Source organism: Crassostrea angulata, chromosome 10 (genome assembly GCF_025612915.1).
Source record: "Crassostrea angulata isolate pt1a10 chromosome 10, ASM2561291v2, whole genome shotgun sequence".
Taxonomy (NCBI): Eukaryota; Metazoa; Mollusca; class Bivalvia; order Ostreida; family Ostreidae; genus Magallana; species Magallana angulata.
The window spans coordinates 46,860,281-46,876,978 of record NC_069120.1 but is presented as its reverse complement, the minus strand read 5'-3'; the positions used below and the strand labels follow the sequence as shown (position 1 = coordinate 46,876,978).

General features: G+C 34.2%; 2 protein-coding genes across 2 annotated transcripts; one reads left to right on the top strand and one right to left on the bottom strand.

The window, feature by feature from the left end:
- The first annotated feature begins 7,760 nt into the window (after positions 1-7,760).
- LOC128166915 (probable alpha-ketoglutarate-dependent hypophosphite dioxygenase) lies at positions 7,761-10,145 on the top strand. The gene is made up of 4 exons (XM_052832371.1): positions 7,761-7,991; positions 8,344-8,548; positions 9,090-9,178; positions 9,296-10,145. The coding sequence occupies exons 1-4, from the start codon at positions 7,874-7,876 to the stop codon at positions 9,646-9,648; spliced, it is 765 nt and encodes a 254-aa protein (XP_052688331.1). The 5' UTR covers positions 7,761-7,873; the 3' UTR covers positions 9,649-10,145.
- A 2,477-nt stretch (positions 10,146-12,622) lies between these two features.
- Positions 12,623-15,785, bottom strand: LOC128168148 (cis-aconitate decarboxylase-like). The gene is made up of 3 exons (XM_052834260.1): positions 15,559-15,785; positions 14,637-15,129; positions 12,623-14,520 (listed from the first exon to the last, which is right to left on the bottom strand). The coding sequence occupies exons 1-3, from the start codon at positions 15,617-15,619 to the stop codon at positions 13,593-13,595; spliced, it is 1,482 nt and encodes a 493-aa protein (XP_052690220.1). The 5' UTR covers positions 15,620-15,785; the 3' UTR covers positions 12,623-13,592.
- Between the last annotated feature and the right edge of the window lie 913 nt (positions 15,786-16,698).

The following is a 16,698-nucleotide window of genomic DNA, read 5'->3' as shown; positions in this document are numbered from 1 at the left end:
TCCAACGACCCTTTTATGTTGAATATTTTAGTTAGAAAATTAAATAAAAAGGAGAGAAAGAACAAATCTTGGCTCCGGCGAGATTAGAACACACAGCCTTTGCAGGTGTCTCAAAACATGGCTGACTCAAATAATTCCCGAATTTGTCTTTGAATTTGGGGCGTTTCCGCCCGGGAGAGGAGCTGAGTTTTTGTATGAGATGATAAACAACCTGTAAGATGTCTGCCTATTCAGGTTTGGTAACAGTGGGAGGTCATTTGAAATACTGATGCTGTGTTTGTGTCTGGAGGGGGGGGGGGGGGTGAAAAGACCAGAGCTTGATTTTCGTCTTAAATAAATCGAAAATAGAATTTTGAGGTGTGGATCTCGGATTCGGTTAACAACAATTAGGGGAAGTCTTAAAACAATGACTGATGCATTTTACCCTGTTGAGAATATTTTTTCGTGTCTTTTACTATTATGTTTGACTATTTTATTTCAGCAGAATTGATAAAATCTTTATAAATGTAGAAATAACAAAATCAGTAACACGTAAATTTATTCGGTAAAAATTTGATGACAGTAATTTCCAAAGTTCTAACATTCATAAGTAGTTCACACGCTATCGTAGATACAGGCTAAACGGAAAACAAGAAATATATATGCAACAGAAATATTACGCGGTTGCTTACATCCCTTTTACTCAGTAAATTTTAAGTCCACGTACAGGCTATACTCGCCGTTTGATCTCAGTCATTTCTTCTTAATTGTTCAATCCGCTGCATATTTGGCAGACGATAAGAATTGGGTCCGTGGTACATTTACACAAAATTTCATTAGGGCTCGGGAGTTAGAGTTTTTTTCTACAGTACATGTCAAGCACGCCAATCGAAACTCGAATGCCCAAAAATTCATATCTCTCTTAAAAATGAACGAATAGGTCTGGTCATTAGTACAGTAATCTAAACTTGAACTAGGTTGAAAATAAGGTTCAAGATGAAAGATCCAGTAAAATCAGGTCAGAAAAACTAAATGAATTTGTGAATAGGAAGGGGGAGGGGTCGGTGGGTGTACTGTGTAAATTTAATTTCCACGTATAGGCAATAAGCGCCGTTTAATCTCAGGAATTTAGTCTTAATTGTTCAATCCATATTTCACAGGCAATAAGAATGGGGTCCGAGGTTCAATTTCACGAATTTTCATAAGGATTGAGTGAAGGGCTTGGGAGTTAGAATTTTTTTTTATAGTACATGTCAAACACGACAATTGAACTCAAATGCCAAAAACTTCATAACTCTGTTATTAATGAACGAATTAACTGGTCTAATAATTAGTACAGAAATCTAGAATGGTAATCAGTTGAAATTAAAGGCCCAAGATCAAAGATCAAGTAAAATCGGGCCTGAAAAAACTAAATGATTTTATGAATTGGGAGGGGGGGGGGGGTCGGTCGGTGACTTCTATATTAAACGTTGGATATTAAATTCTAAATATCACATATTACTCAATTTCTAGATAAAATACATAATTATGTTAGAACAATGTATAAGTTTTTAAACCTTTACTCCATGTTACCTGTACTAGTTCTTACATGTATTCAAAAGAGAGAGAGAGAGAGAGAGAGAGAGAGAGAGAGAGAGAGAGAGAGAGAGAGAGAGAGAGAGAGATTACATAGTGTTTTATAATGTTCAGGAAATCAATATATAAGCAACCTATGTCAATAAACGCATGTATACATGCATATATGGGATTGAATACTACGCAGTCCTCCTTTTTAAGCCAAGTAGAATAACGTGGGTGCATTGCTAAATGTTGTGTGCATACAGTAATTGAGATGGCGGCATTTCTTTGATGCCGGCAAAGCGACCCAGCGAACTCTAATGCGGTCGAACTGCAGGGGCACTTCGGCGGCATGTCTTTGATGTCGGCGATGCGAAGAGCGTCGGAATTTAGAGAGCTGCTGACAGAAAAGAGCTCTAAATTTGTACTGAAAAAAGCCGTTATTTTTTTTTTATTAATGACAAAAATAAAACGGAAAACATTCAAATCCATCATTTTAAAGATAAAACCATTAATCAAAACACAAATAAGAGAGAAAAAAGATTCGGCACTCAGGGACTGAACCCGGGTCGCCTGGGTACAAGTCCACCACTCTAACGACTGAGCTACGCGGACCCTCGCTTCAGGACTTTGGAGTCCAAAATCTCAAGAATGCGTGGATGGATTTTCAAACGAATTTCATATTCAGCAGTTTTGAGAGCGTCTCTATCGAATGAAAAAATAAAAAAAATTCAAATCCAAAAAATTGAAAAATTAAGGTTTTTCATTTCCTTCCGGTGACGACCGGAAGTGACGGCGGACGTTCGGATATGCGTAGTACACTGCGGCTGGACACTTTCTATCATCCCTGAAAATTTAAAAGTTCTATCTTAAATACTTTTGGAGAAAACTCGTGAACAAGCAAAAACATAAAATCTTTAATATCTCGGGACCGGAAGTGAGGACCAAAAAAATCCCACGTACTTTTCTTACAAATTTTGTCATAAACAAGATCTGAAAGTTTTATCAAAATCAGCTGAAGCGTTTTTGAGAAAACGTGGGAGAAAAAAAAAAGAATAATAACTAGACACGATCTCGTTGCGAGCAACGAGGAGGTCTTCCGTCCGATTTTTAGAAGAGGAAATGGCCTTGCCTTTTATCTTCATCAACGAAACATATCAAGAAATGCAGATGTGATCTAAAAGAGCGATGGATGAAGGATTATACACCCCGTTGGATTCCTAATTTGAAGGACCAGCCCCATTTTATATCATATTAAATAAGAGATCTTTTGAACTAATAACAGGTCTAATGACCTGTAATAAAAAGAAACCAAAGAAAAAAAAGAGGGTCTTCCTTTGTAAACGGAAGACCCTAATAACAAAAAGAATAGAAGGGTGTTCCGCTGAAGACGGAAGACCCTAATAATAAAAAACTGTTTTGTGTAAATCTTAATTGAAGAGTTTCGACTTGTACCACAGTCCAACAACCCTTTTATGTTGAATATTTTAGTTAGAAAAAGAAATAAAAAAGGAGAGAAAGAAATAGAGAGAAAGAACAAATCTTGGCTCCGGCGAGATTAGAACACACAGCCTTTGCAGGTGTCTCAAAACATGGCTGACGCGAAATAATTCCCGAATTTGTGTTTGAATTTGGGGCGTTTCCGCCCGGGAGAAGAGCTGAGTTTTTGTATGAGATAAAAAACAAAGTGTAAGATATCTGACTATTTAGGTTTGGTTACAGTGTGAGGTCATTTGAAATATTGATGCGTGTTTGTGTCTGGAGGGGGGTGAAAAGACCCGAGCTTGATTTTCGTCGTAAATAAATCGAAAATAGAATTTTGAGGTGTGGATCTCGGATTCGGTTAACAACAATTTGGGGAAGTCTTAAAACGATGACTGATGCATTTTACCCATGTATTTCAGTGTTGATAATTTTTTTCGTGTCGTTTACGTTTATGTTTGACTGTTTTAATTTAGCAGGATTAATAAAATCTTTATAAATGTAGAAATAACGAAATCAGTAACACGTAAAAATTTGAAGACAGTAATTTCCACAGTTCTAACATTCATAAGTAGTTCACACACTATCGTAGATACAGACTAAACGGAAAACAAGAAATATACATACAACAGAAATATTACGCGGCTGCTTACATCCCTTGTACTCTGTAAATTTTAAGTCCCCGTACAGGCTATACTCGCCGTTTGATCTCAGGAATTTCTTCTTAATTGTTCAATCCGCTGCATATTTGGCAGACAATAAGAGTGGGGTCCGAGGTACATTTACATAAAATTTCATTAGGATTGAATGAGGGGCTCGGGAGTTAGAATTTTTTTCTACAGTACATGTCAAGCACGCCAATCGAAACTCAAATGCCCAAAAATTCATAACTCTCTTAAAAATGAACGAATAGGTCTGGGCATTAGTACAGTAATCTAGAATTGATCTAGGTTGAAAATTAAGGTTAAAGATGAAAGATCCAGTAAAATCAGGCCAGAAAAACTAAATAATTTTGTGAATAGGAAGGGGGGGGGTCGGTGCGTGTACTGTGTAAATTTAATTTCCACGTTTAGGCAATAAACGCCGTTTAATCTCAGGAATTTCCTCTTAATTGTTCAATCCGCTGCATATTTGACAGACAATAAGAATGTAGTCCGAGGTTCATTTTCACGAATTTTCATAAGGATTGAGTGAAGGGCTTGGGAGTTAGAATTTTTTTCACAGTGCATGTCAAACACGACAATTGAAACTCAAATGCCAAAAACTTCTTAACTCTGTTAAATAATAATGAACGAATTGGTCTGGTAATTAGTACAGTAATCTAGAATGGTACTTAGTTGAAATTAAAGGCCCAAGATCAAAGATCAAGTAAAATCGGGCCAGAAAAACTAAATGATTTTATGAATTGGGGGGGGGGGGGGTGTTGGTCGTTGACTTCTATATTAAACGTAGAATGTTAAATTCTAAATATCACATATTGCAATATGTGGTATTAAATAAAATACATATGTTAAAAACAATGTATAAGCGTTGTTTGAAAGATGTAACTATTGATTTTTTTTTACATCTGTTTATTTTTAGGCTCAAACACTCATAAACGGGTGGTCAGTTTTCAAATCTTGTCGCAGTCACCCGTTCGTTTGTATAGTTACGAGTATAAACTTCGGAGGTTTTTCTTAATCCCAAACAGGCAATAGATTTGTATCAGTATACATGTATAGACATGCACAAAAAAGGAAAAAGTACACCATCTTTAATAAAAATGACTTTTTAGCGTTGACTTCCAATCAGTAAGAAAACAATCATTAAACAATGAATTTCAAATATCCTGTAACTTGAAATAAATACATGTATAATTTTTGGACGCCAATGTACATTTAGCCTTTATCCAATTTACTGCATGTTACCTGTACTTAGTTCTTATGTACTTTAGAGAGAGAGAGAGAGAGAGAGAGAGAGAGAGAGAGAGAGAGAGAGAGAGAGAGAGAGAGAGAGAGAGATTTTCTAGTTTTTTGTAGTGTTTAGGGAATCAGTATATCAGCAACGTATGTCAATAAACGCATGCATACATGCAAGCGTGTATCTATATATGTGAACAAATACTAATCAGTCCTCCTTTTAAAGCCATGTAGAATAACGTTGGTGCATTGCTAAATGTTGTGTGCATACAGTCATTGAGATGGCGGCATTTCTTTGATGCCGGCAAAGCGACCCAGTGAACTCTAATGCGGTCGTACTGCAGGGGCGCTTCGGCGGCATGTCTTTGATGGCGGCGATGCGAACTGCTGACAAAAACGAGCTCTATATTTGTACTAAAAAAGCTGTTATTATTTTTATTTATGATAAAAATAAAACGGAAAACAATAAAAACCATCATTTTAAAGGTAAAATCGTTAAACAAAACAAAATTAGGGAAGAAAAAATAATCGGCACTCGGGGATGGAACCCGGGTCGCCTGGGCACAAGTCCAACACTCTAACGACTGAGCTACGCGGACTCTCGCTTCAGAACTTTTGAACTCAAAATCTCGGGAATGCCTGGATCGATTTTAACACGAATTTCATATTCTGAAGTGTTTTAAGCGTCTCTATCGAATAAAAACATAAATAAAATTCAAATCTAAAAATTTGAAAAATTAAGGTTTTTCATTTCCTTCCGGTGACGACCGGAAGTGACGGCGGACGTTCGGATATGCGAAGGGCACTGCGGCCGTTCACTCTCTACCTTCTCTGAAAATTTGAAGGTTCTATCGTAAATACTTTTTGAGAAAAATCGTGAACAAGCAAAAACGTAAAATCTTTAATATCTCGGTACTGGAAGTGACGACCAAAAAAAGCCCGTGTACTTTTCTTACAAATTTTGTCATGAATAAGATCTGACAATTTCATGAAAATTGGCTGAAGCATTTTTGAGAAAACGTGACAGAAAAAAAAAAAAACAATAAAAATAATAGTGAAAAAGAAACAAAGCAATAACAATAAGGTCTTCCGTTGGAAACGGAAGACCTTAATAATAGAGGAAAAGAAACAAAGCAATAACAATAAGGTCTTCCGTTGGAAACGGAAGACCTTAATTATAAGAAACAGTCCGAAAACTATAAGGTCTTCCGCTGGAAACGGAAGACCTTAATAATAATAAGAAGAAATCGTACGAAAACTATAAGGTCTCCCGTTGGAAACGGAAGACCTTAAAAATTATACTAAATTTTATAATGCACAGTTTCTTTTTTCCGCTAGTATATATACACCTTTTTCTCTTCAAGAATGATATAAGAAACATTCAAATTCATGTTTGTTAGTAAGAAATACACTTGAATGGACAGAATAAAAATATTGGAATGATTAGACTAAGTCTTAATCATCTAAACAACCATTCGTCTGGTCGAGCATTTGTTTTTATGCAATAACTCCGAAAACAAAATCTTTCAAATTGGCTTCCTTATGTATTGCGATAAAATGACATTTCTAATGCAACAAAAATAAAACAGTGGGGGTGTTATCCCTTATTTATTTCTTTTAGATCCCTAATATTGGACATGAAATACATATAAAAAAAAATTTTGGTTTTGAAAAATATTTGGTGCTTAATAAATATATTTATGTTACATGTACATTTTAAATATCTTTATCTAGTTTTTAGCTAGATTGGTTTTAAATGAAAAAAATTCAACCGCAATTTCGGTCATGTTGAACTAGAACTGTTCTTTAAAAAAAGTTTTAGTGTGTTCATTCATCATTACTGTGTCACAGAATAGTCTCATTGAATTCAATTACACTCTAAGTTATGCAATTGTCATTATAAATTATATATTAATGATTATCGAATACCGGTGAATACCACAAAGCAATTGTTTTGCAATGAATATCTGCTCAACTTTAAAAATATTTCATCTGAAGTGACAAGTTGTTTATTTTTCTAAGCATTTAAACTTCCAAAGCTAAATTGACGTTTTCATATTATCGCACAAGCAGCTTTTTCGTTAGTAATCCAAGCTCACGCCGTTTATACACCATGGTTGGCGATTTTAAATTGTAATACAAGACAAAAAGGTTAACTCATGTGTAATTTACCTAAAATTTATAATGCATTTCATGAAAAACACAAAAATCTTAAAAGCCATTGAAAATACTATATATTGTTTACGTGTGCTCGCACGGGCTCCATTTATGGAGTTCATCTTATAACATTAGATATGCATTAAAATTTTGATAACGATATTCTTAACAATAAAGTTTTGTTTAGTTAAGAAAACTTGTAATATTTTAGCCTTTGAAATTTGAATAATTTTCCTATATCTCTATATAAAGTTGTCCTTCAAAATTGATAACGTCTAAAAATAGAAAAGACTCTTAAGGAGAAGGTTTTTATCAATTATATATTTAGAATAGTAAATGTATTTTTCAAAATGTGTACAGATATCAGCTATAAATAGCCGTCACTAATTTTAACATATAACTTTTCCAATGAATTGAAATGCAACTCTTATTTTCAATATTGGGCCTTTGTTTAAGAAATTTAGAACAAAATATATATAATGTATATGCATTAGGTTCAACCTTATCGGACTTTACTTGTTTTCCAAACTATTTAGCATTCGTTGGTGTTTGAGGCATTTCCAATAAATAGAGAAGGAAATTCAACAAACTTTTTAAGCTTTCTTCATAAAACAAAAAGAAACAGGAATTTATTTAAGCAATCACACATCCTGGTCCAAATGTCAATTACAAAACTGTGATTGATCGACCCATGACGTTTAGTGTGTTCATCTTATCTTTGAGATGTATATAAGTTGGGAGTCCACAGAAGGCAAGGTATAGAAAACCTACAACAGAGTCTGAACTAATTTTAAAACATGCCTTCCTACCGAACGGTTTACGATTCCGATGGTTTCATTCCATCAGTTGATGTCCTAGACGACATACAATGCAGACGACTGAAGGAAAACTTCGACAGTCTAGAAAAAGACGCAGGTACTTTTGGGTTTTTTTTAAACAGTGTTTGTTCCTCATTATTTTAAAATGGAATGTAAAATAATTTGATTTATATTACTGAAATATCATATAAAGAGATACGTGTATACGACTAAATTGCGGAAATTAATTGTCAAACTACAACGACAACTTGTTAGTAAAATATACAATTACAAAACAAAGCCTAAAGTGCAACAAAAATGTGTTAAAATCAGTTATTCACATTTTAACGTTAATTTAACGAAACGTGTTTGCATAATGCTCATCAAAACATTGTACTTAATTCTAGATTGTTCATTACCTTATTTCCGTATCTCTTTCATTTTTGACCTTATTTCCATTCTTTTTCAAGGAAAACAAGCGTCTCAATATTCTTTTCACAACATTCACCTTGCGCACCAATGGGTTCTACAAATTGCCTCTCATCCAAACATTCTGAAGCCTGTGAAGGATATCTTAGGATCAAATGTAATGCTGCTAGATTCTCGATTCATCTGTAAATATCCGGAGTCTGACAGTGGCGTCCAAGCCTTTGTAGCCTGGCATCAGGATATGAAGTAAGCTTTAGAATATTAACTAGTATCTCGGAATGTAGGTTTCTTAGTTTATAAAGTCGATCTGACGTGGTTCAGATTTACTTATAGAAAAATGATATCGTTGATGCTTCCTTTTTATTTTTTTCACGGACGTTACATTAAATAACAGAGAGAACAGATATCCATCATTTGCCAAATATATAAATGAAGTTATCATAAATGTGTTATTTAATTCTTAGAAACTTCGTTATACATGTATATCTACGAGTGATCTATTAAAACTAGTACTACTTCCAATGTAATTTATATCATTTCCATGAATCCATTCTGGTTACATATAATCAATTTTTCAATTAACGTATTTTCTAATGATTTCAATATATTTCTAATTGCTGGATTTTTTAATTTTATCATATTAGAGGAAAATAATACGTCGTAGATACAAAACAAGATACAAAATAAAATGCTTAAAGATAACAAGATATTTAAAATACAGGTATATTTCAAAACATTGAATTTGAGTACTAGTATTTGATGCTAACATATGGTTTTACTTCAACAGGTACTGGGGTATAGAGGGTACGGTTGTTACTGCTTGGCTTGCCGTTGATGATTCAGATGTGAAAAATGGATGCTTGCAAGTCATTCCAGGTACTCTGTAGACTGGGCATCAGTTTTCATTATCAGATCTTTTATTTTTTTTTTCTAAAACTGTTTCTATTTAACAAAGATATTTGTGTAAACCCTGAAATAATGTCAATTTTGTAGGTACTCATAAGAATGGTCTCGTTCAACATGAGACATGCAAAGTTGGGGGAAACTTGCTAAGTTCAAACCAGTCAATTCCTCTCGAGTTTGTCGATTTAACATCAGTTCGTACATGTCCATTGAAGGCTGGACAAATGTCTCTTCACGATGGATTGCTTATTCATGGAAGTGAGCCCAATACCTCATCAAAGCGTCGCTGTGGTTTTGTTATCAGATACGTAGCAACCGACGCTAAACCAATTCAAGACCCCGATAGACCTCGGACTTTTCCTTGCACGGTTCTTCTTTCTGGGAAAGATGAATACGGAAATTTTGAAGACAACAAATCGGAGTGGTTTCGCCACTTGAATTGAGCCAGTTAAGCTTCTAACTGTGATGATTTCGCCAGCTCTTGCGGACTTATAAATTATTCATTATATTGTTTTTAAGTTTTTACATTATTTGCTACTCATTTTCACAATTGTTTTAAGATTTTGAATCAAATTGTCTTCTTAATTGACTAATATTTATGAATCTTCAAGATAACGGCAATATTGACTTTTATTAAATACAGGTCACATTGCAACATTGACCAAATGTAATATTGAGATATTTTTAAGCAAACATTTTGTTTTTCGAAATAAGAGACACACAAATGTGATTTTTTAAACTAATTTAAGTTGATTTGAGAATGATGTACTTGTAAACAACACATAATTTTATTGCATTTGAGAAGAAGGAAATAATTTAGTCATTATCACGCACTAAAAAATACGAGTATGTTTTTACAACGTATCATATTATTGTTTCGCTTTAAATGTACAACCATTTACGTTTGATTTTTACTTAAATAAATCTACTTGTTTCTGTTTTTTTTAATTATGTCAACTCCAGTATGCTTTTATGTGAGTATAATATCAAAACAATGATTCCTCACATCTGTATCTTGCTTGTATCCTGACTCCTAACTTTCAAATTTCGGTCAAATATTCAAAATACAAAAGCAAACCATTTTGAACATAAAAAATCACAAATCGTATGTTATTCTATATTAGTCATTAAAAAAAGCTTTCAATGAGAAGCTAGGGCACATTTGGACCTATATTTGAAAATCCGTGACAGTGTTTCACACAGGAAGTAATTATTTGCGACCATATCTAGGTCTTACCACTTTCCTGTGAAAAAACCCCATAGTGTTTGTTCTGTTTTTTCATTATTAAATTACTGACCAAATTTGTTTTGTGTCAAAATCATTTAGGCATTTGGCCCTTTTAATGAAACCCCTTACATGCACTGAAACTCAGCCCTGAAACAGAAAGCAAAGAGACCTGAAAAGGCAAATGTCTTTGGTTCATTTAGAGGATCTTGAAATATATTTATACTTAAGGATCTGAAGCTCTTTTCAAACAGTTTTTGCAAATGAAAGTTATTAAATTTTGAAAAATACTAGTAGCTTGTTTACTATACGCCATAGGGACATTTGACCACGTGGGATGTACACAGCTACTTTGGCTGATTGAAATGATATAAAGGTAAAGTGTGAAGGTCATTTTACATTCCATGTATTATTGAGTTTTTATATCTCTTTCGTTTATGAAGATATAAAAAAAACTTTTAAACACATCGATTCCCCGTTGGGGGCTTCGCCAGGTGTGTCGGGTATTTCTGTCGATTATCTATCTATTCACGATAGTCAGTCCAATATCAGATAAAACATGGTTAAAAAGTCAGAAATGAAAGTTATGATTAATTCGATCTGAGAAGAATGAAAAAAGATATTAAAGAAGAAATTAAAAAGAACGTTAAAAATTCATTGCTTCATGAAATCAAAGAAATCAAAGAAAAAACTACACTAGAAATCAAAACAGCGGTTAATGAAGAATTCGAACAAAAAATTGAAACTGAAACAAATGAATATGAATATAAAGATATTTCGGACGGTTTCAATCTTGAATTTGAAACTCTTCGGGAAAAGTTCAGCAACCGGGCACGAGAGTTGAGAAGCATGATGGACAATCTGAAATACATTCAAAATACATCAGAGAACGCACTAATGTTAGCTAACCAGAATCAACAATATTCACAGAAAAATAATATTAAATTTCTTAAATGGGAAGAAAAGCAGACCGAAAACTTGCGAGATGACATATGTCACAAACTGAAAACAACTGTCAACATCGATCTCGCACTTGCGGACGTCATCGCGATTCATCGGTCCCAGGAGGTGCCAGGGACGGTCCAAGGCCAGTGATAGCGAAATTCCGCGACACTGAAACAAAGGTAAAAGTAATAAAGAACCGTTCGCAGGACAAGCTCAAATACATTTTATTATGTTATATATAACATAGTGCCGTACGTTCATATCTTGGAAACTGATATCACGTACAACGTCAGGTTCAACAATGGGATGGCATACATGTATTTATCATACAAGTATTGTGGTTTTTTATTTTACTTTTAAAAAAGATGCAATACCAAAATTAAAAGTTGGCATGATGTAATTGTTTCAACACTAAAACAAATTGCATTAAAAAGTGGCATTATATGGGACATTTATGTACGCGTATACAATATAGCATTTCGTGATTTGCTACATGACGCAGGGTAAAATAAATCATTGGCGTCTTCTACAGACTCAGCTAAGCGATGTTGCCATCCGAAGTTTGATAACTCATGCATATCGGTGTCAGTCGAGGTGTCCTTGTAAAATAAGCACTCGTTTCTGCAGATCGAAAAATATGGTGATCAATTTGTTTTCAACAATTTTCAGTCCCTCATAACTCGGGTTGGCAATATAGAATGCAAAATTCTTCTCCACGATTCCCTCTTTTCTGGGACATTTTTTTCTATTGATGAAATGTCCTGTAACAATTGGGAGTGATGATCGCTACTCGAATGAGTTGCTTCACAGCTTCTTTTAATCGCAAAAAAGCATTGCATTTAATCGCAAAATTATTCTTTTTAATCGCAAAAACTTTTGCATTTATTCCCAAAATATATTGCGTTTATGCGCACTAATAGCTTTGCGTTTAAATGCAATATTTTTTGCGTTTAAACGCAATATTTTTTGCGATTAAATGCAATACTTTGCGTTTAATCGCAAAACTTTGCGTTTAAACGATATCCACTTTGCGTTTAATCGCAATACCTTTTGCGTTTTATCGCAATCTTTTGCGTTTAAACGCAAAGTACATTGCGAAGAAACGCAAAAGATTGCATTAAAACGCAATAACTATTGCGATTAAGCGCAAAATAATTTTATTTATTTACTGAACTGGCCTCAATGAGCTTCCTTACTATTGATAGAATTATGATAATGAATTTTCTACCAAATGTTTGAAAGTAAAACATTTTTCTAATGTTTTATTTGAAATTACATACAACATTTGTTTGAGGCAACATCCCTCATTATATACCTCGCCTGGGGTGCCAAGGGCTCCCTGGATCGGTAATTCTGTACCAAAAAATGATGATACATATACGTTTATATTTTTACAAAAGAAAGTTAATAAATAAAGTAATATCATTATATTCATAGTAGATATTACACACATATATCTTAACAGTGCGAATTTATCATATTTCTTATGTAAAGATTTATTGTAAAATATATGTAATATATGTATATATTACATTTCTCAGTCATAATTTATCTGCAATTTACGAATATAATAGGATTTGACAAATATGATTACAGAAAATATAAAAAGCGAAATACAGTGCGATACTATGCGGAAGGACTTGCTTCCAGTCACAGTCACAGTTCTTTCTGCCGTATAACACCTGAATGTACAAAGGGCCAGATCGCCCTCTAGTACATTTTATTCTGATACTGTGTACAATGTTCATTTCTTATTTCATATTTTACAATTTACAACCTTTCAGAGAGAGTTCCAAGTATACAATAATCAATATTGCCATTTTGAGCTTTCTGATTTACAAGCAGTAAAACATAATAAAAAGTGTTGATAACGGATTGAAGATTGAAATCTTTTTATTAAAATCATACCAAACGCTTTCCTTGCTTAAGTTAAAGTAAATAAAAGTATTTTACGATTGAATTTTATATTGTTGCATCTAAAACAATTTTCTAAACAATCTAAAATATTCAAAATAAAAAGATGAATGATAGTTATCTTAACGATATACATTTCAATGAGACAATATAATGCAATAAGAAAACACCGAATATTCATATGCACACAGATAACCATGACTTTTTTTTGTAACAATAAAAATCATAATAAAACAAACATTTTACAGGCACAAAAGAGTTTATCAAGTTTTGTTTTTAAAGTTAGTGAATCTTCTAGGACAATTATATGTTCGTTCTAAGTAACTCCAGCAGACCATCAGTCGAATCACAAGATGACATCTTGCTAACAAGTTTAATGATTTTCGTCTGCTGGTGTTCAGGAAGTAACCTTGAGTTTGCTAAAAACTTCTTTTTCAAACTTTTGTCTGTTAAAGGTTTTCTCCAATGTCCGTTTGGTTCAAGACATCTGGCAGAAAATTTCTCTCCGTTTTGTAGAGTAACAGTAACTTCGACGTACATTGTGTCAAAGCAAGGCTTATTGTCGGCTCTGTGAACAATGGTTGTCTTCTGTAATAAAGTGAACAATTCTTTTCTCTCTTTTTCAATATTTCCAAAGACGAAAGTTTCAGGAGATACTTTTCCGTCTATTAATGCTGAATTAGCAGTGAATTGAAACGAATGTCTTGCCTCGTGTTCGCACGATGGTACCGGTCTGTTAATATATTTGGATTTTGGAGCAAAGATTTCAATGGATTTTACAAAACTGGCATCCATGTTTCCATAAAGATCTACAATTTGTTTTCTGACGTGAAGTGATGCCTCGATGGCCCAGTGCATCCCAAGATGACAGGGATAACTTTTGATAGCTATGTCCTGGTGGTGCAGAATTAGGTTTTCAGAAGTTTGTAATTCTTGAAAAAAAGTGGATGGATCATAGTCGGTGAAAAATGCCCCAAAGCCAGATTCCATGTCAAGAATACGCTCGTTTCCTTCGATTCCTTGATCTGCCAGAAAAGCTGCTTCTAACCCGCATCGGGCTGATTTGCCAGCATGTAAAGGTTTGGCAAGGGTTCCAGCATTTGCCATTGGAGCACCAGCAAACGAGGCTGCAATAGATAATGCGTGTAGGCATTTCTTGGGTTCCAGACCTAAAAGATTCGCAGAGGCAGCAGCACTTCCCATTACACCAACTATTGCTGGGGGATGTAATCTGAAAATAAACATATTTTGAAAATCCATCTTTAAAAATGTCATGTTGCAGTTGTTTGTTAATAATATATTTATTCTTTTCTGAGATAATAATTTTTCTTAGCTAGAGAACGGTACCTGTTAGGAATATTATTAGACTGCAATGAACACCGTAATAAAACTCCTTGTATTTGGACTCCACAGTTAAACGCTACAAGAATGTCCTCAAGTGATGGTTTGTACTGTTCTGGAAGAAAGTCTGCCAGTGCAAACAAGGCAGGGAGAATAGGGCTGCTGGGATGAGTAGCAGGGTGCCAAGTATCGTCAAAGTCCATCGAATGACAATTGGATCCGTTTATAAACGCCGCCATACCTGGCCGAGTGCGTTTGTTAGACGTTCCCCAAATAAGCGCCGGCTCCTTGTCGCTGATTCTGTCAGTTGTTTCTGCAAAATGTTGAATTGTTTTGGAGAAGGATGTTGTAGACCCAATCAGACCGACTCCTATGATGTCCAGTATCATTCTCTTGCTCCGGTATCTCACGCGGTCAGACAATTGTTTTGAAGAAAAGTTCGACACATGTTGCGCAGTCCAGTCGGACAAGGAGCTCTCGGGAAAATTGAAATGAGTCACTGTTAACAAGAGAGAATATCATGATTTTATATGACCATTGCTGGTTTCTTAATTTCTCTTTATTTCTTATTTTAAAGGTTTAGATATTTCATATCTGAAACAAACATGTATATTAGTGTTTACTTCAGATACAAGTATCTGTCAATCATAAAAAAATAAGTTCATTTCATATCGATACGGTTACACAACGTTAACAAAGAAAATAGTGGACAACAAGTCTGACCGCTGGAATATATTAAATCTGTACAACCATTCTGTTTTGGTCTATTTCATATAACTTATATCTGTGGATCATGATAATTTAACTCTTGCAGTTATAAGAATGATTTAATGTTCATGGAAAATGACTACCATTCGCCGAATCTAGTTTGTCAGATGAATGAATCAATGTTATTTCTAATACTGAAATTTTGAAACATGTACTTTACCTTGTGGCAATGCTTGTCGCTGCACTTTTCTTTGGATCATTTTTAAGCTCGCTCTCGACATATTTAAACTTCCTTTTTTGTATAATTCAGTCCTGCAAAAACACTAACTTGATGATGAACGTAATATTTTATTCTGTTAGTTGTTAACAACGACTGTGTACGCGTTGCTATCTTTGGCTTTAATTTTTTCCAAATCATCGAAAGTCAATGATCATGTCGTTTTATATAGTTTGAAACATGTGACTACTTGTGGAAATACATTAACCTATTTTTAGACATCGTTGAAACTTCATCCAGGAAGGAACTTGTTCATGATCGGTACATGGACGCTCCGAGAGATTTTATATAAATGAATACTTATCCCAGTATAGTCATACTCCACATACACATGAGTATGTAAAACTGATGGTCAAAAAAATTACACCTTTGGAGATGGGTGTTCTATTTTCTTTTTTTTTTACACACATTTCATTGAGAGAAACTTTTTCGACAGGTAATCGCATTCGTTTATTATTGTCTGCTATAAGCTGAGATATTGATAAACTACACTAGAATGTCATATCTATTACCCTTTTCTCTAAAATGAAGGGAATTTAAATCTAGAGAGACAGAGAGATATTGATAAACACTATGCGGTTGTTTTTGTTGTTGTTGTTGATTTTTACATACAAAGCAGGAAACAATAAGGAATGAGAATTAAGTCCAAATTTAAATATTGGAAAGGGCGCGATTAAACAATCAAATCAAGTCAGGAAGTAAGTGAAGCTACAAATCTGATCATCTGGAGATACTTGAATACTAGTACTCTTTAAATAGTGTCATGTTTTGATTAATCGCTCTATTTAGACAATCAATGACTCGTTAAAATTGCAGTCCGATTCAGATGAGCATATACGTGTGCAGATATATACCAGATGAGATTGGCCCCCTCAGTGCGCACTCTAGGAATGCACGATGACGTACTGGGCAGTCTGTCCGCTGTGAGGAGTATGTCCACATATCCATGCAGTCTTCAATGTGCTTCTGTCTGTAGAACCAACAACACTAGTTAATATGAGTTAAAATAGTTGAACTGTACTTTATGAAATACGAATATAATATGGGGAAAAAGATTTCGTGATGTTATGCCTTTGGCTTGTA